At 42.8% G+C, this 27,366-nt stretch overlaps 1 protein-coding gene across 2 annotated transcripts in view; it reads left to right on the plus strand.

The window, feature by feature from the left end:
• Nucleotides 1-27,366, plus strand: part of Cdc14a (cell division cycle 14A) — a 154,846-nt gene that overhangs the window by 98,261 nt on the left and 29,219 nt on the right. For both annotated transcript variants that reach the window (XM_027395580.2, XM_027395582.2), the window contains exons 9-11: nucleotides 197-427; nucleotides 6,845-6,983; nucleotides 25,096-25,255. In XM_027395580.2, coding sequence (XP_027251381.1) covers nucleotides 197-427; nucleotides 6,845-6,983; nucleotides 25,096-25,255 — 530 coding nt within the window. The remainder of the gene's footprint in view (nucleotides 1-196; nucleotides 428-6,844; nucleotides 6,984-25,095; nucleotides 25,256-27,366) is intronic.

Genomic DNA, 27,366 nt, shown 5'->3' on the forward strand with positions numbered 1-27,366 from the left:
ATGAATTCTTTCCAATACACACAGAAGGTTTTTCATTTGCCTTGTTGCTGCTTCTAGGTCACCCGCAGCTGCTTTGACGGCTTCTCTGTGACCTTTCACACTCTCCCAAAACACCCATTCCTCCTAAGCAGTGAGATTTGAATACTTTAGTGAGATGGATTGTGGCTCTCTGCTGACTGCACCTGTTTGCCTATAGGTTACCCTCTTCATGCCCCTGAAGCCTACTTTCCGTATTTCAAAAAGAACAACGTGACTGCAATCGTGAGGCTGAACAAAAAGATCTATGAGGCAAAGCGCTTCACAGATGCTGGCTTCGAGCACTACGACCTGTTCTTCATAGATGGCAGCACCCCCAGTGACAACATCGTGCGAAGGTTCCTGAACATCTGCGAGAATACGGAAGGGGCGATTGCGGTCCACTGCAAAGGTGTGCTCGAGGTCTCAGGGTCCAGCTGTGCTTGGGAAGGGCGAGCCCGAACCCACCTAAGCAAGGCCTGGCGGTGATAGAAAACAGTGGGATGGTTTTCTTTCGTATTAGTTGAAACATGAGCCTATTTTAATAATCCCTTTCTAAGGGAAGGATTAACCGCCTTGGTCGTGACCCGGCTTTCTGGACAAGCCAGTGCTTGCACTTTTAACTTTTCTAAGCCCAGGCTCATTGACTCTGCACATCATAAGCAGGGGGCTAACCTAGGGGTGTCCGTAGGCTGGAAAAGACCTTCTTCTTTCCATAGGGGACTGTGTCAAGAGGTAAATGTTGTTGGTCCCCTGTCCCCTTTCCCTTCAGAATTGATTATCTTTTCTCTATACTCTTTCACCATCTGATATTTAGGCTTCTGTGGTGTGTGTGTGTTGGTGTGTGTGTGTTCATGAGTGTGTAGGCCAGAGTTCGATAGCAAGTGTGTCTTCCTCAGTCACTCTCCAATTTTTTAGAGAGGGTCTCTCACTGAACTAGGAGCCTGCCTTTTTGGTTGCAATGATTTGCCTGGGAGTGCCAGGGATTCTGCTGTCTCCACCCTCCCCACTCACGAGCACCTGGATTACAGGAGGCCATTACAGTGCCTGGTTGGTATTGTGGATCTAGGGGCTCTAATCCCAGGACCCATGCTTTCTTGGCAGGCATTTTACTGATCATCGTCCTAGCTCCTCTCTATCCTCTTCTACCCTCACTCTGCCCGTCTCCGAAGTCTTATAGAGTGGAAGGTCTTCCCACCCATTACTTGATGTGGGGATATCTCAGGATTAACTGGAAGACTTAGCTATGCAAGGGAATACCAAGCCTCTGGAATGGACACTTTGGGATCGTTCAGAGTGTAGGAAGTGTAGGTCTCAGTTTTAACAAATCAAAATGCAGGATTCCCGGTTAAACTTGAGAGCTATGGAAACGTCAAACTAAGAAGCTCGGGTTCCACTGTTGGTTTTCCAGTTTGGTGTTCTCAAGATCACCACAGAGACATCTCCCTTCTGGGAACGGAGCCTCTAGTTCGCCACCCGCAGCTCTTCACAGTGCCGCGAGGTGGCGCTGCTCACATGGCTTTGGGTCCACAAAGGGTTTTTGTTGCATTTTATGCAAATCGGCCAGTAGGTGTTGGGGATGGTACAGTTCTTTTCATGTGCGGAGCGCTGCTGTAACTGCCTTATTCAGACAGTGTGGCTTTGGTTTTCTGACAGAAATTAAAATACCATTTTGTAGGCCCTTGTTTCTATGTTTAAGATTTGAGTAGGTGGAGGAACTTTGCTGAACATGTGAGCTGTAGCAGCAATGCGAAGCTGCATTCTACCAGCGGCCTGGAAGAGAGGGAAGGGAACCGCACGCACGTGGCCCCCGATTTAGGGATGGCTCCCGAAGTCGGGGTGCACCCACCTTTGACGCAACTCTTCTCTCGCCCTCGCCCTTGCCCTCGCCCTCTTCGTGAGGGACAGACCCTGGCTTGCAGGACAGTCCTTTGGGTTGTTAGATGCTCTGTGAATGTGTTTCACAGCCACCTAAGTTTGTTTTATTGTAACCCTCCGGGCAGGAAGGAAGACACTAAATAGAACCTTGTGCCTGCTGTGTTTGGCTATCAGGCTGTTGAGATAATGAACCCCAAGAAATTGGATTTTCCTCAGGCATTTCATGCTGGGAGAAGGAAAAGGCTGCAGTCTGGTGCCAGCTAGAGGGAGCTCTCTCTCTCTCTCTCTCTCTCTCTCTCTCTCTCTCTCTCTCTCTCTCTCTCTCTCTCTCTCTCTCTGTGTGTGTGTGTGTGTGTGTTGTGTGTGTGTGTGTGTGTGGAGGGGGGAGGAGGGGTATTTCACATGACTTGACAACTTGTCAGATCAGGATCACTTTTCAGGTCTTCAGGGGTCACTGGACCTCTTTGTTCCTCTCCCCACTGCAGCATCGACTTTTCTAACGTCTACTCTGAAGTTTATCTTTAATTAGACCCCTGCGGATGAACCTGACCATTTTGTGTGTGTGTGTGGTGCCCTTGGGGTCCAGGCTCTGACCCTAACTCTGGTAACATAGTGTTCCCATATTGTTAACCCTGCCCACCTTTCACGTATTTCAAGTGTGAGCAGAGCCTGAGGGCTCGTGGATTGTGGCAGCAAAGGTTTAGTAGGAGATACTCTATCAACTCTTTCAAAGCTCAGTTTTCTATTAAAAAAAAAAGTCAGCATTTTTCCTACGAAATTAATTTGGCCCTTTCCCTAGTCAGTTTTACTATTACAAGTTCATGTATCTATCTGTATGTTTATAAGCCATATTTTGGATCAACAAATTCAAGGTAGAAAAGACAAAGCTTTCATTTTTTTTTATTTAAAAATTTTTCATGTAATTTTTTTATCATGTCCCTACCCTAACACCTTCTCTCCTCCTTACCTCCTTACCCACCCGACTTCATGTTCTGTTTCTCTCTCAAAACAACAAGAAAACAAAAAATGAAAATCAAACAAAAACCCAGTGAGACAAAAGAAAAAAAAAAGAAAAGCTCCAACAAAATAAAACGAAACAAAAGCCCCCTATCCCCACAAAAAACAAAAAAAGCAAAACAACAACAACAACAAACTTGGCCAACTACTTCTGGGGAAGGAACCTGCCCCAAGGGTGGTTAATACATACAGTGAGACTGGGGAACACTGATTTGCCCTTTGCCAAGGGTGTCAATTACAAATTGATTCTTGGTTAAGGGTGGGACCCTGTGTCTACTTACCCCTCAGAGCTGGGCCCTTCCTGGCTTGACCAGTGTGCCGGTCTTGTGATTGAGTGCCGGCCCAGCCTCTGTGTGAGTGGTAATGGCCCGGCCTCTGAGTGAGTGTGTGATGGCCCAGCTTCTGTGTGAGTGAATGCTGGCCCAGCCTCTGTGTAAGTGTGTGATAGCCCAGTCTCCATGTGCATCAGTCTAGTTCTTGCTGAAGATGGGAATGACCAGGGATCCACAAGTGCAGAGAGTGAGCTACTCTGGAGCATTCTGTAGTATAGGAGATGTCTTTTTAATCCCTCCCCACCACAAACACACACACACACACACACACACACACACACACACACACACACACACACACACACACACAGGCTCAGGGATCTAAGTGGAGGTGGAGGTGGAGAGATTGTAGGAGCCAGAGGTGGTGGATGACTCCAAGGAAACAGTGTTTTCCAGACACAGCTTTCATTTAAACGTAGTGTCTCTCTTGATAGCATGTTACATCTAAGAAATACTGGGTAATAAAAACTCTAGGTTAAATATTCTTGTTACAGGCTTTCTCTATATATCACTTACTTATGAATGTTGACCTCTTAAGAAATGTATATGCATTTTTACCAATCGCAGAGGTGTTTTCTCCCTCGTATTTCCAGTATCCCGTTTATAAAGTGTTGAAGTGAGTTCTTGTAGAGGAAAGTCACATTTACATGTGGTGTTATTTAAATAGGAGGTGGCTCCTTCTTCCCCACTCGTTCATGCGTGTAGGATTCTCTTATAAGGATCACACCTTTGGTTTAATTGCAGATGTTTTATTTTTAATGGCGTACTTAACTACCTAGGCTTGCTAATTACTTTGACATCTGCCCTGATTAAATCGGCTTAATTTTCAGGAGATTCAAGCAGTACTTAGTGTTTTAATTGAACTAAAAAGAGGTGGAAGCGAGTCTCCTATCCTTTGCTAAATGAACTCCCATGGGGACTGGAGAGAGAATGAAAATGTCACTTGTCAACATATAGGGTCACACAGAGGCATTAGACACAGCCTTGTTGCAAAGGTCTGAAACTTGTAAGTCAGTGTCTGTGGTTGATTAAAGGAATGGCGGTGAATTTGAGACATTTTCTAGCGTTAATATTAATCTAAAATACAGCAGTGCTGTTATTCTGTTGTGGGCATATTGATGTCCTATTGGGAATCAGTAAAAGGACTGACAGTCTAAGGCACTTGGTATATATAAATAGAGCACCTTGCGCCCTTGTCAGGCTGTGCCAGGGAGCCCGTTAATTACAGATGCTTTAACATTTTTGTTAAAGTTTTAATAGAAACTTAGTGAAGTACTCCTCTTCTGTTCACTGTGGTAAGAGCGCCCAACTACTGAGTGCTAAGTAGGTTCTTTTTATAGACCTAAAATTATAGACTCCTTTCTAAAGGGGGAAGCAACTTCAGTTTCAGAGAAATTTGAAAATTTGCAGCACCACCTTTTGGGTGTGAGTAGGATTAGGAACCTGACTCTGGGACACCAGCCAGCTCCCCTGCTTGAGGAATGGTTGGGGGAGTCTCCAGTAGAAGCCCAGATCCTCTCCAGACAGGGACCCAAACTGGGAACGGTAGGCCCGCTGGTTCTGGTGCCTGCTCTGCTTTTTCTCCATGCTGTCACAGTAGCTTTGCCAGCTATCCGGAGAATTATTCTAACAGTTTCTCCATGCTAAAGCAAGAGTCCGGTGGGACTATGCTTAACTTTACCCTCTTATGGAAGTTGATGTGTGATCTGGGATAAAGGGTGCTTGAGGTAAATAGAACACACACACACACACACACACACACACACACACACACACACACACACACACACACACACACAGACACACACATCTCATCTAACAGCAGTGTTTATATGCTTTTAAAACGGAAAGATGAACGGGAAGGCAGCACCAGGTAACTAAGGGCATAAACGTGACTATGGTTTGTCCGTTCAGTTTCATGGTTGACGAAGGTGACCTTTGTCCTTTCACATTCATGACTGATGTGCATTCTAAGCAGTACTGCTTTCAAGTGGGTAAACTGCTTGTGTTGGCTAAAGTCCTCTTTTATTTTTTCCTCCATAAAGTGCAGATTTACAAGCAGGGTATACATACCTATAGCAGTGCAATTTCAGGGTGGGCAATTAGAAATAGAATGTCTATAGATGCTCCTGGGAAGCAGTAATATAAAAATGGCTCAGCAGGTAAAGACGCTTGCTGTAGAGCCTGCCCACCTGAGTTTGATGCCTGGCATCCACATAGTGGAGGAGATAAACAACTCTTGAAAGTTGCTGTCTAATCCCTACATGCACATGTGCACTACAGATAGGTAAATGCAACTTAGTTAAAATAACTACAGAAAACTGATTTAAAGACAATTGTTTTCTACATCTTAATACTTCTTTAGTTAGATTGGGTTTAAAAATTGATAAGCAATAGTGTATATTACACCATTGGATATTATTGCTGTTTAATGTCCATTAAATACTGTGCATTTCATAATGCTGGGAGATTAGATTATCTTCATTTTTTTGGCCAAAGAAAGCTGACAAAGGGGCCCTTGAAAATGCAATATTCTGTTTCTTTTTTTTTAAGTCAGTGGTTTTATTTGTTTATTGGAGCACCAGGGATTGAACCTGGGACTTCATGCATGCAAAACAAACTCTCTACCACTAAGTTACAGCCCCAGCCATAGACTATTCATAAACAAAGCTATTAAGTAGATTCTGTCTCTCTCTCCCTGTCTCCCCACCCCAACCCCCAACTTCTTCCTGCCTCTTTCATTCTGATAGGGACCCACTATTTAATCTAGGCTGGCCTTGACCCTCATGATCCTCCTGCCTCTGCCTTGGACCAGAGCAGCACCTCCATTCTAGGGTTACAAGCATAGGCTGCCCTACCTTATTTTTCTATTTACTTTTCTAATGAAATACTTTCAAGAATGAATTTCAAGGTTAGAAATTTTAGTCATTTTAAAATTCACTATGACCCAACCACAATGTCTTTCTAATCCATCCCTTGTTCCTTATCGCTGTATCCCAGCCTGTCTTGGCCTCCTTCCATCCTTCTCCTGCTCACCCTTCTCTTGCCCTCCCAACCACTTTTCTCTGCCAGATCCACTTGTTTCTATCATGCTACTTTCTTACCCTAAAATGTAGGGCAACTTCATTTTACACTTTCCATTGGGTAAGGAATGTAGGTAGTTTTGTTTTCGGTGGTTTTTCCCTTTTCTTTGGCACTAGGAATTGAACCAGGGGTGTTATGCATGCTTGGCAGATACTTTGCCATTAAATTACATCTCTAGTCTGAAAAATGCACACCCCGGCCCCCTACACATGGTTTTTCAAGGCAGGGTTTCTCTGTGTAATGCTGACTGTCCTGGAACTCACTCTGTAGACCAGGTTGACCTCATACGCAGAGATCCACCTGCCTCTGCCTCCTGAGTGCTAGGATTAAAGGGTAAGGAGTGTGCACCACCACTTCCTGCAGGGAAAAATGTATATTTTTACACGAGAGATATAACATCAGCCATTGCTGCTGTTGTTGAGCTGGAATCCACTACAGTCAGTGGACAGGGTCGTTCCCCTGTTTTTGTCGGTACAGTGGCTACATTTTGCATTGCTTCTGTTTCCCCTTTTTTACAGCTGGTCTGGGAAGAACTGGGACTCTGATAGCCTGTTATGTCATGAAACACTACAGGTTTACACATGCTGAAATAATTGCTTGGATCAGAATTTGCCGACCAGGCTCCATCATCGGACCCCAGCAGCACTTCCTGGAAGAGTAAGTACCCTTCCTATGACTGCATTTCCTTCCGATCCTTCCTTCCTTTTGTTCCCTGGCTGTGGACAGATTATAAAACGACTGCATTGTTGGAGAGGGCGGCACTGCAGGGGACTATTGTTGACTTGACAGCTAAGGTGCTCTGATCTTGTACTTTATATCTCTGAGATCAGATGACAGGGAGAAGAACACCACCACCCCTGCCTACCCCTTTTCTGTCATTCTATGATGTGGCTACAGTGCAATTTTCTCCTGTCATCCCACTGGCACTGCTCATTCCTTTCTTTTGTTTGCGTGTCTAAAAGCAGACTGACTTAAAAAAAAAAAAAAAAAAAAACCCTCACAAACTGGGGTCAGTCACTGGGCTTAGTGACACGACCAAGCTGCTAGTGAAACTGCAATTTCTGGATTCATGCAAGAAGGTTATCGAGGAATGAGAAGGTAAGATTCATGAGGTTTTCATCCTGGCCAAGGTCGGTGCCAGCTTCATGCTCACTAGTTGGAAGACATGGGTCTTCATTTGTACTTCTGGCTTTTCATCCATCCCCAGGCAACCAGGTAGAGAGATAAATTTGTAAGAATGTTCTTTATGGAACAGCTGCTTTCCCCTTAAAATGCACTTACGTCCATTTTCCCCAAAACAGGAGGAGGAGGGAAGTTTTGGTTTGTTTTGAGGTAAGGTCTCAAACAGTTCTGTTTGGTCTTGACCTCAGTATGTAGCTGAGGACAACTTTGGTGCCTCTGCTTCTGCCTTCTGAGGGCTGGGATGACAAGGTGTGACATGGTGTTGGGGACTGAACCCAGAGCATTTGGCATGCTAGACCAGTGCGCTAACCATCGAGCAACACTTCCGGCCTCGCAGGGTGAGGAAATGGCGTGGTCCAATTCTAACGTACTGTCAGGCACTCCTATATTAATGCAGTTACTTTCATTCTTTTCTGTCATTTCTGTCAGAATGTCTCTGTTGACTAGCATTCTTTTCCATAGAATGATTCCATTCTGCCTTAAATCAGTTTAGTTTGGATGAGACATCCTAAGTAAGAAAGATGTTCCAAGGAAGCTTTTAACATCTGAGATGATTAAGAAGTTCTGAGCCCGGGGGATTATTGGTTTACCAATCCTACCGGGACTAACTGCTAACAGGGAAGTGAGCAGGAAAACCAGAGATGGCTGTGTAATGAGTTTTAAAGAAAAGCTCCGCACAAATAGGGTTGTTAAAGAGACAGAAGTGTCTAGTTTCTCCCCCATGGGAACAAACATAATTAATCTGTTGTTAGGGCTTTATTCTTAATGAGACTCCCAACCACAGGCTTCCTCTAGTTTTCTGTTGTGCATTTTATGCATCTGCAGCATGGGGTGTATGCCATGTGCCTATTCTACTAATTGCTTGGTAATGTGGAATAAGTGGCCTCTAGGTTCAAAACTCAAAACCCAAGCACTCCTAAACCTAATTCCTTAAGCCATTTTCTCAGTCTCAAAATGATCAGTTGGAAGAATGCTCCTTCAAAAGGCATACTACTTGCTCCAGGCTCTCTGCTAGTCGCAGCTTGCAGGACCCAGGACACCACTGTTTCAGGTCACTTTGTTTCCTTCTTCAGGGTCTACCAACTTCCTCCTTTTCTGATCATGTCCATCTCCCAGTGCAGAGAAAAATCACCCCATTTTTCTCTGCCTTAAGAGTCAGGTGCCTTGTCACCCTAATGGTACCAGAAGAAATTAGGGTCATGAGGCACCTGTACTCTGGCTTGAAGCAACACCTTTCATGTGTAGGTGCATACACTATAAGACTTTGGCAACATCCTTCGATGTGAGTCATACTACAGTTTCCCAAGTATCTGCCTTTGCCAACTGAAGTGCGGGAATGACCTACTTCCATAGCTAAGTATTGTAGTGCTTGGATCAGAACCTTCAGAAGGTAGATTTCTCTTATGCCTGTTAATGCTTTGTGAGGTGTTTTAAACTTGCATGGAATAATGTCTGTGTGGCTCACCGGTTCTCCCAGTCTTTCTTAGGCAGTCTCTTTCAGTATTGTGGTCCAGGGCTATTCTGCCAAGTATCAAACTTAACCTTTTACTGTCTTGCTCTCTCCTCTTTGGCCCTTCCTTTCTGCTTTGCCTTTTCCTAGCCTGTGTGTGGTGTTGACCCTGGGAGCTGTCACTTGGTACACCTGGGACACACATTCATCCAACAGCTGCGTATTGTGTGAGGCTTCTACCAGGCTGTCTTCTTGCTTCCAAGGTGTAGTCGTGCACATCTCAGCCAAGGATCTTAGGACCCTTTCCTTTCCACTGGGAGAGCTATGCAAGGGGTGGGTATGTGGTGGTGTTTGATGGTAGTGCTATGAAGATGTGATAGAAACGGGTGGAGTGGGTGAAAAGTAGGAGTGAGGAGACCTCTCTGCATGGGGAGGTCAAGGAGAGCTTCACTGACACGTGTTGAGCACTGCAGGACAAGAGAGAGCAAGTCCTGTCCGTATCTTAATGCGTTCCACGTAGGCCACTGTTTCAGTCTAGAGTGAAGGCTAGATAAACAAGGCACTATTTCAGTGCATGGCAACCCCAAAACTCAGAGTTCTGAGGCAGGAAGATCACTAGTTCAAGGCCTGCTGGGCTACATAGAGAAATATATATATTCTATCTCAAAAAGCAAAAACAAAAACAAACAAACCACCCCCCCCCCCAAACAAACCCAGTGTAATAAAACATAGAGCGACAGCTATCATCCATGGACTGTAATAAGATGGATGTTTGAGACATCAGCAAGTTAACAAAGCAATCTGCCCGTATAACCTTCCCATGCCCAAAAAGTAGAAAACACCAGCACCCCACAACCAGGCGGTCTTGTGTTCTTCACCATTCGACACCCAGTTCTTCTGCCAAAGAGACTTGTTTTGACTCGTCACACCATGGATGGATTGTGCAGGCTTTTGAGCCCTGTCTGAGCAGAGCCAAGCAGCGTGTGTGTCTAGCACTTTAAATTCCACACTCTTTGAGGCTATTTGGTAACATGACTGTTCATTGCTGTGTAACATTAGAATGTTTGACTATGTGATGTTTTGTTTGCTTGATGCGTGTTTAGGTTGTTCTCAGTGTTGGCTAGCTTGTGTCTTTTGCTTGCACCATCTGTTGGATGCATACCTGTGATGGAGCTGTTGTGTATGTATGCCTTGGGCCTTAGGAGTATTGACTAGCAGTTTCTGGAGGTCTGGTGGCTGAGGGGATGAGCAGAAGTCTGCACTGGTGCAGGGCTTGCATGGCTTCGGGAGCAGAATGAGAGGCAATACAGGCCTCTGGCCTTTGGAGAAATATAAGAGCATGGGAATCTGAAGGGCTGAACTGGATAGACATGTTTTCTTACCGCCCCCCCCCCACTTCCTGTTATTAGGCTTAGGAACTTTATCTCAAATGCCTTCTTCTTGCCTCTTTAAACATAGCATTGAGCTTTCTCCTAGGCAGTTTTGTGTTAACAGCGATTTTTCTTTTGTTCTTCCTCTGTTGCTGTTGAGAGCTGACCAAAGGCTTTCTCTGTTAAATGTAAACAACTTAGAAGAGAGTTATCTTTCTTTCATCATGCACTTCTACATTTGTAATGAGAGGACTTCGGAATAGTTATTTTCTGCTTTGTATGCTGTTAGCAGACACCTGCTAAGAATTAGCCTCCCAAGAAGAAAGATTTATTTGAACTCATGGGCCTCTGAGGTGTCAGCCCAGGATTACTTGGTCCTGTTGGTTTTGGGTGAGCTGCAAGGCAGTGTATCCTAGCAGGGGGCGAATGGAGGAGCAAAACAGCTGGCCCCACCTGATTATGGCTGGGAAGGGTGCCCCCATCACTTAACTTCCCTCTATATCCCATTCTCTAAAGGGTCCTTCCTTTCCTGGCAGTCCCATGGGCTAGGGACCAACGTCATAGACCTTTGGGGGACATTTAGCACCACATTTAGCATTTTTGACATTTGTGGTTACAAATGTCTTTAGGTTTTGGGTTTTCCTCAGTAATCTTTCATTTTCCTGTCAGACACTGCAGGACGCTTCCTTTCCTCCTTCCCACCCTGCCTTCTCTCTTTCCTCCCTTCCTCTTATGAACATTTATTGAAAGCCACTATGTAGGTACCCGGGAAGTTGCAGTAAAAGTGATGGCCTGGCTTTTGACCCATGGATCTCATACTTTGGGGTTGAGGAAAAATGTGTGAACAGACAAATGTATAAATTAAACGGCTGCTCTGATGGATGCCATGCAGAAAAATAAACCAGGAAAGAAGAATGGGGTTGGGGTGGGGGTGGAGGAGAAGACAGCTTTAAGTAGATAGTGCTTAGGGGCCGCATTAGAAAGTGCAAATCATGGGAAATCTTAAAAACTTTTTCTGATTTCATTTTCTAACTTTGGTTTAATTTTTAATCTGACAAGTCAACATCATAAATGTGTATGGTATACACAATGATCTGAAATGTGTGTATGTATTGTGGAATAGCTAATTAAGCTAATTAAAAGATACATCACCTCACATATGGTCATGCAATATGACACAAACACTGAAAACTCCTCTTGTTCAGCAGTTTTCATGTGTACATTGCTGCTAACCAGAGACACCATTCTGAACCACAGCCCTGTAGAGCATATTCCTCCTCACTAAAATTCTGCATTCTATGGTCAACATCTCCCAGCCCCTTCATCCCCAGCCTCGTGGTGGTCATCACTTTACTCTCAGCTTTTGTGAGTTTGACCTTTCAGAGTCTTCGTACAGTGAGGGACTGCAGTATTTGCCTTTCTGTTCTTGGCTTATTTCACTTAACATAAAGTCCTCCAGGTTCTTCTGCTTTGTTTTATTGTTTTGTTTAAGGATCAAATGCGATTGCAGAATACCCTGCTTTCTTTGCATGGGTGGATGCTTGGTTTGATTTCTTGGTTACTGTCGATTATGCTGTAGTGAACACAGGCATGCAGGTATCACTTTAACTTACTGGCCCAGTCTTGAGTTACTTAGAGCTTATTAATTTTTTTTCTTTCGAGGACTGTACATACTGTTCTCCGTATCAGTGATAGTGATTTACATTCCCCATGGGGCAATGCAGCCTGGAGGGTTTCACTGAAGGAACAATGCCTGTCCATGACAATGTATGGGAGGTCCTTGGGTGAAAAGGGATGTTATTAGATGATAACAGAAGATAAAGAGGTCAGGTCACTTAGTCTCCTAAGTTATTTATTAATTTATTTATTTTCTGGGATTATAAAAATTCAGTGAAGGTTTTCAATAGAAGAGTGATCAAAAATTTTTATTTTGAGGTAATTGTTAATTAGCATACAGTTGGAAATAGTAGTAAGAGATTCAGTGTGTCCTTTGCCTGTTCCCTCAAATCCTTGACTGTTTCTGGACTACAGTGTGGCTTGACCAGGATGTGGATGTTGGTGTGGTCGGTGGAGCATTTTCTCTCACCAGGATCCCTCGCCGCTCCCACTTCTTCCTACCCCTGTTGTCTAAACTGCTGGCAACTACTCAGGTGTTCTCCTGTGTTTTGTATTTCAAGAGTTTATGCAATCTGGACGTTGTGGTACACACATACAGTCTCAATCATGACTTAGAAAGCTGAGGCAGGAGCAGCCCAGCTTTGAGGGCAGCCTAGGGTACACAGTGAGGCCCTGTCTCAAGTAAAGAATAGTAATCTTATGGAAGTTTATAAAAACGTGCATAACTGTGGGGATTGGTGCTGTCCATCAAGTGCAGTTCTTTGAGGTTCCTCGTGATGTTGCACAAATCAGTACCATTTGTTTTCAAGGGCAGTAGTCCTTGATGTAGACATACCTATTGTCATGCTGAAGGCCACCTGAACTGTTCAGAGCTGTTGGCTATTACCATTGGAGATGTACAGGCTTTTATGTGAACATGTGAGTGTTGTTTTCACTTCTTTGTTCAAAATATCATTCGTGTGACTTCTTTCCGCATACATTTGAAAATAATCTTACCTGTACCTACAAACAGTCTTGCTGGCATTTTGGTACCAGAGTGCTAAATGTTGAATCTTGACTAATGATGGGATCCATAAAACTATCTCTCTGTTTGCTTCAATCTGTTTTGGTTTCATCGGCAATGTACAGTGTTCAGAATTCACGTCTTATTTGTTTGCTTTACATATAAGTATTTGTTTTGATGATTTTAAATGTTATTTAGATTTCCATACCACCAGTTCATTATGGGTAAGTAGAAAACCAGTTGATTTTTTTATGTGTATTTTTTAGCCTAAAAACTAGGAGGGGTGTGTGCATACCTGTGCATGTGGATGTGCTTGTATGTGCACATGGTTGTGTCTGTTAGAGATGGGGCAGGGGATTTCTACATATATAGTGATGCAATCCACCAATGGTACAGTTTTATTTCCTTTCCAGTCTGTATCCTTCTGTTTCTACTCTTGCTGTGTAGACTAAAACATCCCCTTGTCTTTCTCTGCATCCTCCCTCCTCATGAAGTCAGGGTGCAGATCCAGGCATTCATCATTAAGCTGGTATGAACTGTTGGAGGTTTCATGAAGATGTTCTTCACCAATTTGTGGACATTCCCTATATTTCTGTTTTTCTGAGTTAGTATTGATTTTAAATTTTTTCAAAAGCTTTTTCTGCTCATGGCTTTAACCAAGACTCTTCCTCACCACCTCTTTCCCTCATCCCCATCCTCATCTTCTCCCTCTTCCTTTTCCTCTTCTCCTCCCTTCTTTTAAAGACAAGAGTCCAGTGTTGTCACCCACGTTATTCTAGAGTAGCCTTGGCTGGACTGAGATTTGTGGCCCTCAGGCCCAAGCTCCTGAGAGCAGTGTTACCTGAACAACACTAACCTGGCTTGCAGTTTTCTTCCTTAGCCCGTTGACACGTTGGGTTTTGTAGATTGTATTTTGGATATGGGACGAGCCCTGTGTTCTTAGAATAAGCCCCATGTGGTCATGGTATGCAATCTTTTGTGCATGTCTGTAAATCCCACTTGATGTCATTTTGATAGTAGGGACTTTTATGTCTATATTCATAAGTGGTAGAATACACTTTCTCTGTGTGTATGTGCTGTGTTTGGCTAATACCAGCTTCATAAGGAGTAAGGTCCCTGGGTCTTCTTGCTTTTGCTCTTCTATTACAGGAAGAGATTATATATAATCCATGTTAATTCTCTCTCTCTCTTTTTGAGACTGTTTTGTTGTGTTACCCAGGCTGGTCTTGACCTCTCCATCTTTCTGAATGCAGGGATTGTAGGTGTGTATCACTATGCCTGCCTAACACTGACACTTGTTATTTCAGTACTCCCTTGACTTCTTCCATGTTTTAGATTCCAAGATTTTCAAACTTGGGAGTATTTGTATATGGTCTAGCATCCCTGATCTGAAAATCTAAACCCAGGGCAGCTCAGGATCTGCAACTTTAGGTAGAGGTGTGCTACCTGTGGTTAGCTTCATCCCCGATGCCATTTGGGCCCTTTTCTTTCTGTTAGTCTGGTTAGAAGTTTATTTTTATACCTCCTTAATCGGCTTTTTTTGTTTCATTAATTTTTAAATGTTATTTTCTTTTCTTTCTTTCTTTCTTTCTTTCTTTTTTTTTTTTTTTTTTTTTTGCTATTTCTGTTTCTCACTTTCTTGAAATAAAGTCTCTCTCTGTGGCCCAGGCTGATGTGGAACTCAGTATGTAGCTCAGTGTTTCATTGATTTTTTTTTTTTCCACTCTACATATTTTATTTGTTTTTAACCTCATTGATTTATCGTTTCACATTTGTTATTTCCTTCCACTTGTTTTTGGTTTACTCTGCTCTTCTCTGAGTGAATTCTTAAGGTATGGCTGCGAACATTGATTCAAGACATTTTAATTCCTTACTAACATGTGTAGTTAAGGTTTTTGTTTGTCTGTTTTTTTTTTTGTTTGTTTTTTTGTTTTTTTGAGACGGGCTCATTATGTCGCTCTGTGTGTCCTGGAACTCATTTCTCTGAGGATCTACCCTACAAATTTTGATGTATTGTACTTACCTATCAATCATATCTATCTGTCCGTCCATCCATCCATCCATCTATTTCCTAACTTTACTTCTCTACTTACCTACTGTTTACTGTCACCACCCTCTGTCTGCCATCTAATCATTATCTAAAATGCTGCCATCTTACACGTTTGTGTGGTGTCTAAGGAAATGTTAGCTTACTTCTGGCTTAAACCCTCACCATTTATAATTATTTTAGATGTCTCACCAATGAACATTTAGAACCATAATAGAGGGAGTCATAGCCCTGCTTCACTTGTCATCATTAGAATGTAAAAAGAAGGAAAGGTCCACTTTGTTCACCCTTATTATCCCCTTACTGCAACAGTTGCTCCTCCATGTTGTTCTAAAGTTCCTCTTTCTTTTGATTTAGGTAAAGTCTTACAGTGATTTTCTTGAGTGGTGTGTGTGTGTGTATGTGTGCGTGCATGCCATGGCACACACTGGAGGTTAAAGGTCAACCTTAGGTGTTCTCTTTGCTTTTCACCTTGTTTGAGACAAAGTCTCTTGCTTGCTGCTGTGTGTGTCAGGCTGGGTGGCCTTCATACTTTAAGGGATTCTCCTGTCTCTGCTTTCTATCTCTCCACAATAGAGCTCAGGTGTTCACTATGGTGCCTGGCTTTCTGTGGGCTTTGAAGATTTGAACTCACAGAGTCATACTCGCATGGCTACTGCTTTACTCCCTGGGTCATCTCTCCAGCCCTAGAGATTCTTTAAGAATAGATTTGCTGGTTCTTTTAATTTTCCTGTATTTTGAGAATGTCTTGATTTTTTTCGTTATTCATGAAAAATCTTTTTTTTTCATTTGCAAGCTGCTTGAGACTTTCCTGTCCTCTACAATTACTGCTGAGAAGTCTGTTGTCATTTTCAATATTTTCCACCATAGATGATGTCATCTGTTTTTAAGGTTTTTATTTTTCTCCTTTGGTTTTCAGAACTTAAGGAATTTATTGTTATTTTTTTGTGTTTGGGCAAGTGTGTGTACCTGTGTGAGTGCCACAGCATGTGTGTGGAGATCAGAGGACAACTTGGTGGACCTTTCCATGTGCCCTGGGGATGGAACTCAGGTTGTCAGCCTCATTTAGCAGCCTTTATCTGCTCAGCCAGCTTGATGGCCCATTCCAGAATTTTGACTGCACATGTCATGATATGGAGTTTTTCCTGTCATATTTATATATTTGCTCAGCTCCTCAGGTGTTTCAGCTTGTGCCTTGACAATTTGGAAATAACAGTTTGGGGAAAATAGTTTGCCACTATTATTTCTGTCAACCCCCTTTCCGTCCTGCTCTTTCTTCCCTCCTGGACTCTGTTAGCATGAGTATTTTGCTGAGTATAGGTGTTTAGTCTGTTTTCTCTTGGGTATTTAGAGAGGGTAATTTCTGTTGTTCTGTCTTCCCATTCATCGAGTCTCTCTTCTCCACATTGTACTATTTAGTTTGAATTTTTTTCCATTCTAAAATTTCCATTTGGTTTCTCCCTGTCTTGTGTTTCCTTACGGGCTGTGTTATTTTTCATCTTTTTCATGGATGTTTGTGATCATTTGTGGAAGCACTTTTATCATGGCTACCTTTCACTCTGTCTGATAATTCTGACACTTCTATAATTGAATCATTGGCATTTATTGATTATTTCATTTCATTCAGCTGATGGCAATGTCTGAAGATGTCATCTTGGACATTTTCTTAGAATGTTAGGACACTCTTGTGCCTCCTGCCCCCATTTTAAAGACAGCTCATGGAGCTCCATCTGGCCTAAGCTGGCTCTGTAGCTGAAGATGATCTTGACCTTGAGTTTCTGGTTTTTCTGCGTCTACCCCAGGAGTGCTATGATTGCTTCCCTCTCCTGGCTTTATATGGTGCTATGGGTCAAGGAGTCCACCAACTGAGCCACGTTCCCAGCCTGTATGTGTCCCTTTCCATTGCTTCACTGAGGTAGGGGGCGGAAAGAAAACTTTTCTGTTTTGCAGAATTCTGGATTCCCTGCCCACTGTGTGTTGATATCAAAGGCTTTTTGTCAATACTGGCTGGATGTGGGGTTTTAACCTTTCCCTTGTGGTTCTACCGATAATATGATGGGTGGGGCTCCTCTGGCTCCTAGGCTGATATGGGAGGGAAGCCAGGAGCTGCCTATTGGGATGGAATACTATGGCTATCATTAGCACCTCAGAGAAGAATGGTGTTTGCTTGCAAGACCTCCTTGTCTGGCTTACAGCTGCCTTCAGTGCTGCTTTGGTCAGGGAAGAAGGGGGTGTGCTTGCTCCTTGACATCCTGGTGGGGGTGGGATTCTAAAATCTCAGCCTCTGCTGGTGGCTAGAATAGGGGCCCTTCTGGTTTTCCTTTTTTTTTTCCCTGCGGTGCTTGGCCGTACTAGAGCATTCACTGTGGAAAGTTCTCCTGTTTTGCCAGGATCCCCCTTTCTAGTCCTTTGATTATCGAAAGCAAGATTTTGTGGATGGGAAAAACTCCATCCCATCAGCATTTATGGATCATTTCCTCCTTTAAAAACAAATTCGAGATTTATATAGCAAAAAGAAATCCCTGCGACCCCATGGCTATGTTGTCTCTTAAGTCTCATGGTTCCTAACTAGTTTGCCTTCATCTGTTTTTTGAGTCTTCATTCATTTGTTTCATTCATGGGATTCAACAAATTTATTTAGTGAGAGGAATGAGGGGAAGTAAGTGTACTTCATCTTCCCATGGTGGGAAGGTGCCACTCCCTTGTCCTTTAGACAGGGGGTGTGACTGGAGCGCTTGGCCTGATGTCTGCCGTGATAGGCTGTATGATGTCCCTGGCAGAGCACATTACAATCCCTTGTTGCTGAGGTGTAACCTTAAAGGGAAACAGGAACTTGGTGTTGGTGGGAGTACCCTGAACTACCCAGCGCACCAGCTCATATCTTAATGTCTCAGAAAAGACCCAGGGACTCACTTAGAGGAGGCAATAATGCAGAACACACATCTATGCACTCGGAAGGTGGAGGGAGGGCACACATGCTAAGGAATTTGGCAGTCAGTGGACACTGATAAAGATGAGGAAACAGATTCTCTCCTCAGACCTTCCAGAAAGAACTAGTCCTGCCTACCCTTTGGTGTTAGCTTGCTGAAACTACGATTAGATGTCCAAGCTGCAGAACAATAAGGAAGTGAACCTTTGTGTTCTTTGGGACCACTGTGTGTGTGTGGCCATCTGCAGGAGCTCCTGTATCTTTGCCTAGGCAGGGCATACTGACAGTAAAATACACAGGTTCCAGTGATAGGTGAGGTTATCCTGAACTTCTTGTAGCTGTCCGACTTTTTAATTTGGAGCATTTGACAAGGGGGAGTCAAATGCTAGTGCTAGTGTTGCTCAAGCAGTACTGGACTGAGCCTGCACAAGAGGAATCAGACAGATGGGGCTCAGCGCCGGAGAGGCTAAAAAGGAGACTACAGCGATCCGTCAGGGAGACAGGCTCCTCAGAGGCGAGATGTGGGCTGAAGAGTTAGAGACACGTACCAGGAACATTTCAAGGGTGGGGGGATAGGCTTTGAAGACCGATTTCTATGAAGGATGGAGAGTATGAAGTCAGCACTGACGCAAAATCGTGAATAATTAACAGGGCCATTAGGGAAGAAATGGAGGTGACAACTCTTCCACCGTTTCTCCGTCTGTCACAAATGATGGAATAGGCATGAGGGACTGAGTTTTTGCTTTGGGAACTGAAAAGCCAATCAGGGCCTTTGAGCTGTATCTGTGTCTGTAGAGAAGCTGGTTAGTCATATCCTAATTTCCATGAAAATTAAAAAGAAGCATATGTCCAGGTGGATGGATGTGCCCTACATTACACTCTTGTGTATATGGTGGGGAGAGGTGTGTGACGGCACTTCTGCAAATTGCTGATCAGCTGACACATCAGCAAGTCCAAGCTTCTTTGTTATGGTCTGATATTTCTCTATTTAAAGATTTCTCTATAAATAAAGCCGTGCTTGTTCAAAATACACATCAAGTGTTTCTCTTAAAGCCAAAAATACCATTCTTCAGCTATAAATATCACCAGGAACCCACAGTGTTTCTTCCATTAAATGCCCTCGAGATTCTTAAGATGACCCACAGATATCTCTTGATGTTAGCCCACCCTGAATGCCGTCTTCTCAAAGACAGACTACAACCTGTAGACACATGGAGTCAAGCTGTGCTTGTCAGACTCCATTTCTTCTCTCTTTCTCTCTCTCTCTCTCTCTCTCTCTCTCTCTCTCTCTCTCTCTCTCCCCCTCCCTCCCTCCTCTCTCCCTCTCTCCTTCCTTCTTTCTTCCTTTTTCTTTTCTTTTTTTTTTTTCTGAGACAGGGTTTCTCTGTATTGTTTTGGAGGCTGTCCTAGAACTCCCTCTGTAGACCAGGCTGGCCTCGAACTCACAGAGATTGGCCTGCCTCTGCCTCCCAAGTGCTGGGATTAAAGGCGTGCGCCACCAACCTCCGGCCAGACTCCATTTTTTACCCATGACGTACTCTCTCTCTACCTTCCTCCAGAGAATGGCACAGAGCTGAAAACCTAGACACTACAGGAGCTTTATTTTGAATTATCTTTACAAAGTAACAATTTTGTGTTTGAAACCTTTTTCAGTTTTTTTTTTAGATTTATTTGTTTGTGTGTGTGTGTGTGTGTGTGTGTGTGTGTGTGCGCGCGCGCGCGCGCGCGCACGTGCATGTGTATGTGCTTTCCTATATGTATACTATGTGCATGCAAGTTCCTGTGGAGACCAGACGAGGACATCGGATCCCCTGGAACTGGAGTTGCAGGTGGTTGTGAGACACCTGCTGTAGGTGCTGGGGACTGAACCTGGGTCCTGTCCAAGAGCAGTCAGTGATCTTAACTTCAGAGCCATCTCTCCAGCACCCCAGCCCACCCCCCAACTCCAACCCTTTTCAATCCATGGATTTCCAAATTCACCATCCCAGAGTTGGGGAGAAGAGGTAGAAGAAGGCTTGCCAAGGCTTGCCGATCTGCTAGTCTAGACAGTTGGCTATCTCCGAGTTCCATAATGGATTCTTTCTCAAAAACAACAAAAAACCCAAAAACAAACAAACAAAACCCAAGGTAGATTGAGGTGAAAAGATACCCGAGGCTGTCCTCTGGCTCTCACATGCACACAAGACCATACATCTGTCCACCCATGTACACTACAGGCTACCACATAAAAAGATGGCTTGGGGTGAGGCTTAGAGTTGTTTTATGTTAAGAGTGCTTGCTAACATGCATGAGGCCCTGTGTTTGAACCCTAAAAGATGATGGTTGTGGTGGCCCATGCCTGTGTTCCCAGCAGTGGGGAGATGGAGGTAGGAGGGCTAGAAGTTCAAGTTTATCCACAGCTACCATGGTAATTACTGGGTTCTTGTGGGCTTGATCACTGTCATTTCTTTTTTTCCTCCATTTTTTAATTTAAATTAGAAACAAGATTGTTTTACATGTCAATCCCAGTTCCCTCTCCCTCCCCTCCTCCCCTGCCCCCACTAACCGATCTCATTCCTTTCTGCTCCCCAGGGAGGGTGAGGCCTTCCATAGGGGAGGGTCTTCAGAGTCTGTCCTATCCTTTGGGATCGGGCCTAGGCCCACCCCCTTGTGTCTAGGCTCAGGGAGTATCCCTCCATGTGAAATGGGCTCCCAAAGCCCATTCTTATGCTAGGGATAAGTACTGATCTGTTACAAGAGGCCCCATAGATTTCCGAGGTCTCCTCACTGACACCCACATTCATGGGTTCTGGATCAGTTCTGTGCTAGTTTCCCAGTGATCAGTCTGGGGGTGACACATTGAGTAGTAGGCCGAAGAACTCAACTAAATTGTTTTAATAACAAATTTAAATTTTTAATATTTGGTCTTTCCTAAAATATAAAAATTTAAAAGTCTTAAATATTATTAAACATTATAATTCAACAATAGAAGATACTGTGGTTTGTGTATTAAAAGAGTAAGCATTTTGCTTAAGTTTTAGTTTCCACTATTTGCTAAGAGTCACATTTGAGTTACATAAACTGCTGGTTTTATTTTCAATGTTTACTCTTGAACCTTTAAATTTGTTTAATGGTCATCAGTTGACATTAAAAGTTACTAAGAAAAAAATAAAATCTTGATATTGACTCAAATGTCAACAGGAATTACTAGAATTTTCAACTATTATGGCAAGAAACTTATTTTGAAATACTTATGCCAGTAAAATTAGATAAAAGTTTGGATAATTAATTTTTTGTTATAAATTTAAAAATTAAACATTACTTTTCACCATAAAATTTAACCACTTTAGATGTATAGCTTGTTGATTTTCAAGTACATTCACAATATTGTGATGCCATTTCCACTATTTGTGGAATTATTTTTTTAATCATTCCAAACAAACACTTCATATCTATTGAACAATAACCCTCCACTGACCCCTCCTCCCAGTTGCTGGTGATTTCTAAGTCTACTTTCTTGCTCTATCAGTTTTCATAGTCTAGGTACCTCATAAACTATCCGGCTTATTTCACTATGCATTTTTTCATAGTTCACGCATTTCATAGCAATTAATTATACATACCACAGCTGTAGCTTGTTCTTTGTAGCATGCATCAGAATTTTATCTTTCCTCCTTTTTTAGCATTGATGGGGACTGAACCCAAGACTTTTGCATGAAAGGCAAACACTTTATTATCAAGGTATATTTCCAGCCCTTTCATTCCTTTTTAAGCCTATTTAATACTATTCCACTATTTGTATAAATTTTGTTTTTCCATTAACTTGTTCCTGGGCATTTGAGTTGATCCCAACTTTGGAACATTGCGAGCAATGCTGGTTTGAGCACCAGTGCACGAGTATGTTTGAGGGTCTGTGCTCAATTCTTTTACTGCACTATGTAGAATTCTTTGTGTAGCTTTTTGAGGCACTGCCAAGCTGTTTTCCACAATGGCGGCTCCATATTACTTCTCCACCAGCTAAGCATGATTGCACCCTATGCAGGTCATACGATGCTCTGTGTCCTTGTCCCAAATGGTCAGAGATAAGAGCTGAAAGGAGTAGCATGCTAGATTTTTGTTATAAAGCTTGCATTGGAGTGACATGCAGATGGTGTAGCAGCCGATAATGGGAATTCTATACCTAGAAGTAGATTTACTTACTTGTGTCTTTTAACGTCTACCCCAAATCATTTCCCCCTTGTAGTAATTTCCTTATGCATTTCAGGATTCCAAGCTTTCCCCTAACCATTAGGAATTCTACAAAATCATCATTGTGTGACTTTCTGAATGCTTTTCTCCGGCTCTCTTTGTGCCTCTTGTTTGTTGCTTCTTGTCTGCCGTTTTTTGATACTGTTAGGCTGTTTGACTAGTAAGTACTGTAAGCTAGGAATTGCCCTGTGTCTGTTATGAGATTGAGGTTATACACAGAGCAGACTGAGATTGAGGTTATACACAGACCAGGGTCCTCTGGTCAATGCTATACCAGACTAGAGAAGGGGTAGGGAACTGAGGAAATGACTCAATATAAAAGCACTTGTCACATAACCGTGAGGACCAGAGTTCAGATCCTTGGAACCCATGTCAGAGCCAGATAGATTTGGTGTCCTGCCTGTAATCCTTGCATGTGGGAGACAGAGACAGGGGACCCACTGAGGTAAGCTGGCTAGCTACACTAACTGGTCTGTGAGCTCTGGGTCAGCCGAGAGACTCTGCCATAGTCTATAAAGTGAAGAGTACTAAAGAAGACATCTGACCATAGTGTTAGGCCTCCACAAGCACACACACACACACACACACACACACGCACGCACGCACGCACGCACGCACACGCACGCACGCACGCACGCACACACACACACACACACGAGAGAGAGAGAGAGAGAGAGAGAGAGAGAGAGAGAGAGAGAGAGAGAGAGAGACCCCCACACACAAGCATATACAAGCTCAAAAGAAAATGGATTAGGTTTCTATATCAAATGACCAAATCATGACTTTGGATGGACACTGGGGTCAAAGTTGGTTCACCCTGGTCAGCAGTGTCCTGGATCAAAGGAGTGATTGCATTAAAGAGCCAGGATAATATAATACATATTGGCTTACCTTAGGGCAATGAGGGAGAACAAGTGAGCCCCAAATAGAAGCAACTACACAGTGACTTCTGTGTGACCTGTATTCAGACCCAGAAATATTTAGAGCAGTGCAACTAAACTGACTTGCACTAAAAGCAGATATTTACAAAGAGGCAGCCAGACCAATTATACTGGATCATATTGAAGCCAAGTTATTTAGTTTTTCCTTATATCTCACATTGGTCTAGCCCAATCAAAATTAATTACCTGGTCCTGGCTACATCTCTCTAGCAGGTTTCATTCAGATCAAGACATATCTTTTCCTGTTGCTTCAAAACTTATCTTCTATTAGCAAAGGGCCAGTCATTTCTTGCTCTTGGAAAATGTGCTACAGTACTGGGAGATTGGCTTCCAGCAGATGTGTCAGCTTTACAAGAACCGAGTTCTCAATGCTAAACACTTTAAAATACATGTTTTACTTCTTTTGTTTGAGATGAGGCTTTTAAGGGGCGACAGACACCACTATAAAAGCTAGCACAGTGTGCATCGTCTGTGGAAAGGTATCTGCATGAAATGCCGCTTCCTTTTTCTCAAGAAGCAATTGCGTACATCATTGCTTAGCAACACTCGGTTCAGCTCTGACACCTTATTCATCTTTAATATTCAGGTTCAGATCGAGTCTTCCCGGAGACAGGGCGGGCTGAATCTTTTAAATCAAGCAAGTGGAGTTGTCACTTTGCAAGTTTCATCCTAGGGCTGTCAGCACTATCCAAGATTTCATCTTATAACTTAGTCTTGAATTGGACATTTCTTTTCACTTTAACCTCTTTTAGGTCCTTTTTGACTCTGTTACCATCTCATACTGTTTTCTTTAAATCTTAAAATACGCTCCCATAACCTCTGTATTTGGGACATCACATCCAAGACCCACCATGAGCCAGGATGCTTCCCAACATCTTCTGCTGCAGCCAAGTGAAACAGCCCTGCATGCTCTGCTGTGTCATTTCCTCACAGGTTGGCCAGTCACCGACATGAATTTTAAAAGGAGGAACATGCAACTGGTACATTGTAACATGACATTGTGCTTCATGGTAGGCTTCCTTTTGATGGGGGGTGAAGGGAGGAAGGGAGGAGAGGTGTGTGTGTGCCTACGTCTATGCAGGTGTTTGTGCGCACAGACACTTGACTTTTGGGCTCACAGGGGATGGCTGATTTCTTTTAGACAGGGCTGGGCCCTTTTGCCTTGGGTCTTGAATATGTCTCGCCCACAGGGCCTCAATATGCTGGATTTCAGTTGTTTGCTTTCCCCATCTTAAGAAACTTCTTCAGGGAGAAGGATTCTGTCTTTTATCTTAAATCTGTCTTTTCCCTGTGTTTCATGTATCTGGATTTGTTAGCATCCGTGAAAAGCAAAGCTCTCCTCCCTTGCAATAACAGTCCTTGAATGTTCCTGTATGAATTCATCAGCCATCTTCTGACCTTTTCTTTCTCTGTCAAGGACTCTGCTATTTTACTATTTGAAGCCCATAAGAAGAGTCAAACATCTGATGAGGGCTATGATAGACGCTGGTGTGAAGTAGAAAGGCTGGGGTACAAAAGTGAAGGCAAGATGCTTTGAAGATATAAGAATATGAGAGGCTGGGCTACACTCTTCTAAACATTTGCACAAAGGAAAGAAATATTACGGTTGTTTTAAGTCTGTATTTTTACAGCTGGTATAGAAAATCAACTGTGACTCAGTGGTATGCTAACGTCATCAGTTTATATGTCCTAGGCTTAGAAAATACAACTTGAGGACTAGCTTCCAAAGCAACTTCTACCACGATAGAAGACAGAGACAGCCTGACTCATTAGTAAACTGATGTGGCTAGATGTCTGAACTATTGTTCACATTTAAAAAAAAATTCATCTAATTTTTAAAAGATTTAGTTTTTTTAGAAATACAATGGTATATTCTACGATTCTATCACCTTTTTAGTCTAATTGTTAAATACTTTGTTAATATCTTTCTTGTTAGGTATCATAGCATTGAGACAATAATCATAGTTTATTCTAAATATTTTATTTTCTCTCATTTTTTACAGAAAACAAGCATCATTGTGGGTCCAAGGAGACATTTTTCGTTCCAAACTGAAAAATAGACCTTCCAGTGAAGGAAGTATTAATAAAATTATTTCTAGCTTGGATGATATGTCTATTGGTGGAAACTTATCTAAATTACAAAGCATGGAAAGGTTTGGAGAGGTGAGTTTTCCCCAGGAGGAGCCTACCTCCTTGACACCAGTATTCTTTATGTTTCCCCACTAAACTTATATCACATGGCTCTATCTTTGCTGTCTTTTTAAAACATTTATTTGTGAGTGTGTGTGTGTGTGTGTGTGTGTGTGTGTTTATGCCTGCTACATTACACATGAGGGGGTCAGAGGACAACATTTGGGAATTGGTTCTCACCTTTTACCACATGGGTTCTGGGGATCAAATTGAAGTTGTCATAGGCTAGGTGGCAAGTGTCTTTTCCTGCTAAGACATATCATCAGCACAGAGATCTTATCTAATCCTTGAGCTCCTGGGAAGGCTAAGTTTCTAAGCTTTGAGTCATTGGCCTCCAGAATGCAAAGCAGAAGAAGGAAACCAGTTGTCTTTATAAAGGAGGAAATAAAGTCATAATTTAATTAGAAAATTATAAACAGGGTGATTCTGATGTAAAGAATATTTATAGAAAGGCAACAGAATAAGTTTCCATTTGAAACAGAACTAGATAGCAAGAAGAAAATGTTTGATGCTGTGTTCGCAGAAGCCATACCCAGCACAAGTAGTACTTTGAAAGCCTCCAATTCCTTTTTGATTTGTAAAGTGTACAGAGGGAAAGCAGAGTTAGGACAACATGTTTTATCCAGTTCCTTCTCTAATCTGATCTAATTCATACCACCACCTCGTGAATTCAGTGATGTCTCTGCTTTATAGTAAGGAAATTGTGTTCTGGAGATGTGTCTTAAGGTGTGATTCAATCCGTGTCTGTCTGATTCCAAACTCTTGTTTTTTTTTTTTTTTTTTTTTTTTTTCTTCTTTTTTTTTTTTTTCTATTGTTCCCCATTACATCTGAAGTAGCAGGAAGTGACTTACCAAGAATTTGGAGCCCGAGTATTTTGGGAGCTGGAAGCAACTGTACTAGTTGTACTAGTATCATTTGTTCTAATTCTTTTCTGTGGATAAGAAATGAGAGATCCAAAAATATGATTTGCCCAAGCGTTTTGAATTATTGAGGAGTAAAATCACTTTCAGGGATGGGTATTCAATGCTTAGTTTAGCTTGCTCTTCTTCCCCTAAGAAAGGGTTTGTAGCCTAGGCTAATCTGGAATTCAGATGATCCACCTGCCTGGTCTCCTGAATCTGGGATTATGGGCACAAGTCATTATACCTGACGCTGCTTTAACTCTTTGATTAACATTGGCCTGAGGTAAAACTAAGAATTTGGGTTATATTTTTATATTTCTAAAGAGGCAAAAGAAAGGGCAATGAGAGCTGGAGTTCAGATCCTCAGAAGCCACAGAAAAGCTGGGCAAGTGAGGTAGCCACCTCTAACCTCAGAATTAGGGAGGCAATGGCAGGGGTTGCCCCAGGCAATCTCGCTAGATAAGCTAGGCAGTCAGCAAACTTAGTTGAGTAAGAGTCCTTAGTAAGAGAGGTGGAGAGTCCTCTAGGAAGACAACGGATGTTAGCTTTGGAACTTTGGACATTTATATACATGGGTGAAATATTTAAGCAATAAGTGTAGTTTACAGCCCCTCAGCTGGATGCTCCATTGAGCCAGACCAGGGCCCTAAGGAAGCTTAGCCTCCAAGAGCCCACATGGAAGGAGTGCATAGCTGTCTTAAACCAACCCTTGGCATCTCCCAAAGACTTCTCTTAGTCAGAGAGACATCCAGGCTTCATTGGGGCGGGGGCGGGGGGAGCTTCATTCTAGGACACAGGATGGAGATTGCTGAAGTAGTTGGTTTTAAATGTTGTGTTTGTCTCCCAGGACAGCCACAGATGGAGTGGCTGAGTTTACTGTTGGAGTCATCTGTCCTGATGAAATGTAAATCTTAGCTAACAGAACCTTTGTTGACTTTTTCTTGCTGTTGTTGCAGTCTGGACTATGAGAAGCAAATGAAGGATCAGCACTAAATTTTAATGAGCTAATATTGCTAAACAAGAACATCTTTTCTTTCTTGTTCTGGGTTGTGACTTCTGAAGAGTGTAACATTTATCTCTCTAAGGAACACAGCTACCTTTAGAAAGAACAAATGCCTTCTAAATTACTGTCTCTTCAAAATACTATCTAGTCCAGTGGTTCTCAACTTTCCTAGTGCTGT

Source organism: Cricetulus griseus (assembly GCF_003668045.3).
Source record: "Cricetulus griseus strain 17A/GY chromosome 1 unlocalized genomic scaffold, alternate assembly CriGri-PICRH-1.0 chr1_0, whole genome shotgun sequence".
In the NCBI taxonomy this organism is placed as follows: domain Eukaryota; kingdom Metazoa; phylum Chordata; class Mammalia; order Rodentia; family Cricetidae; genus Cricetulus; species Cricetulus griseus.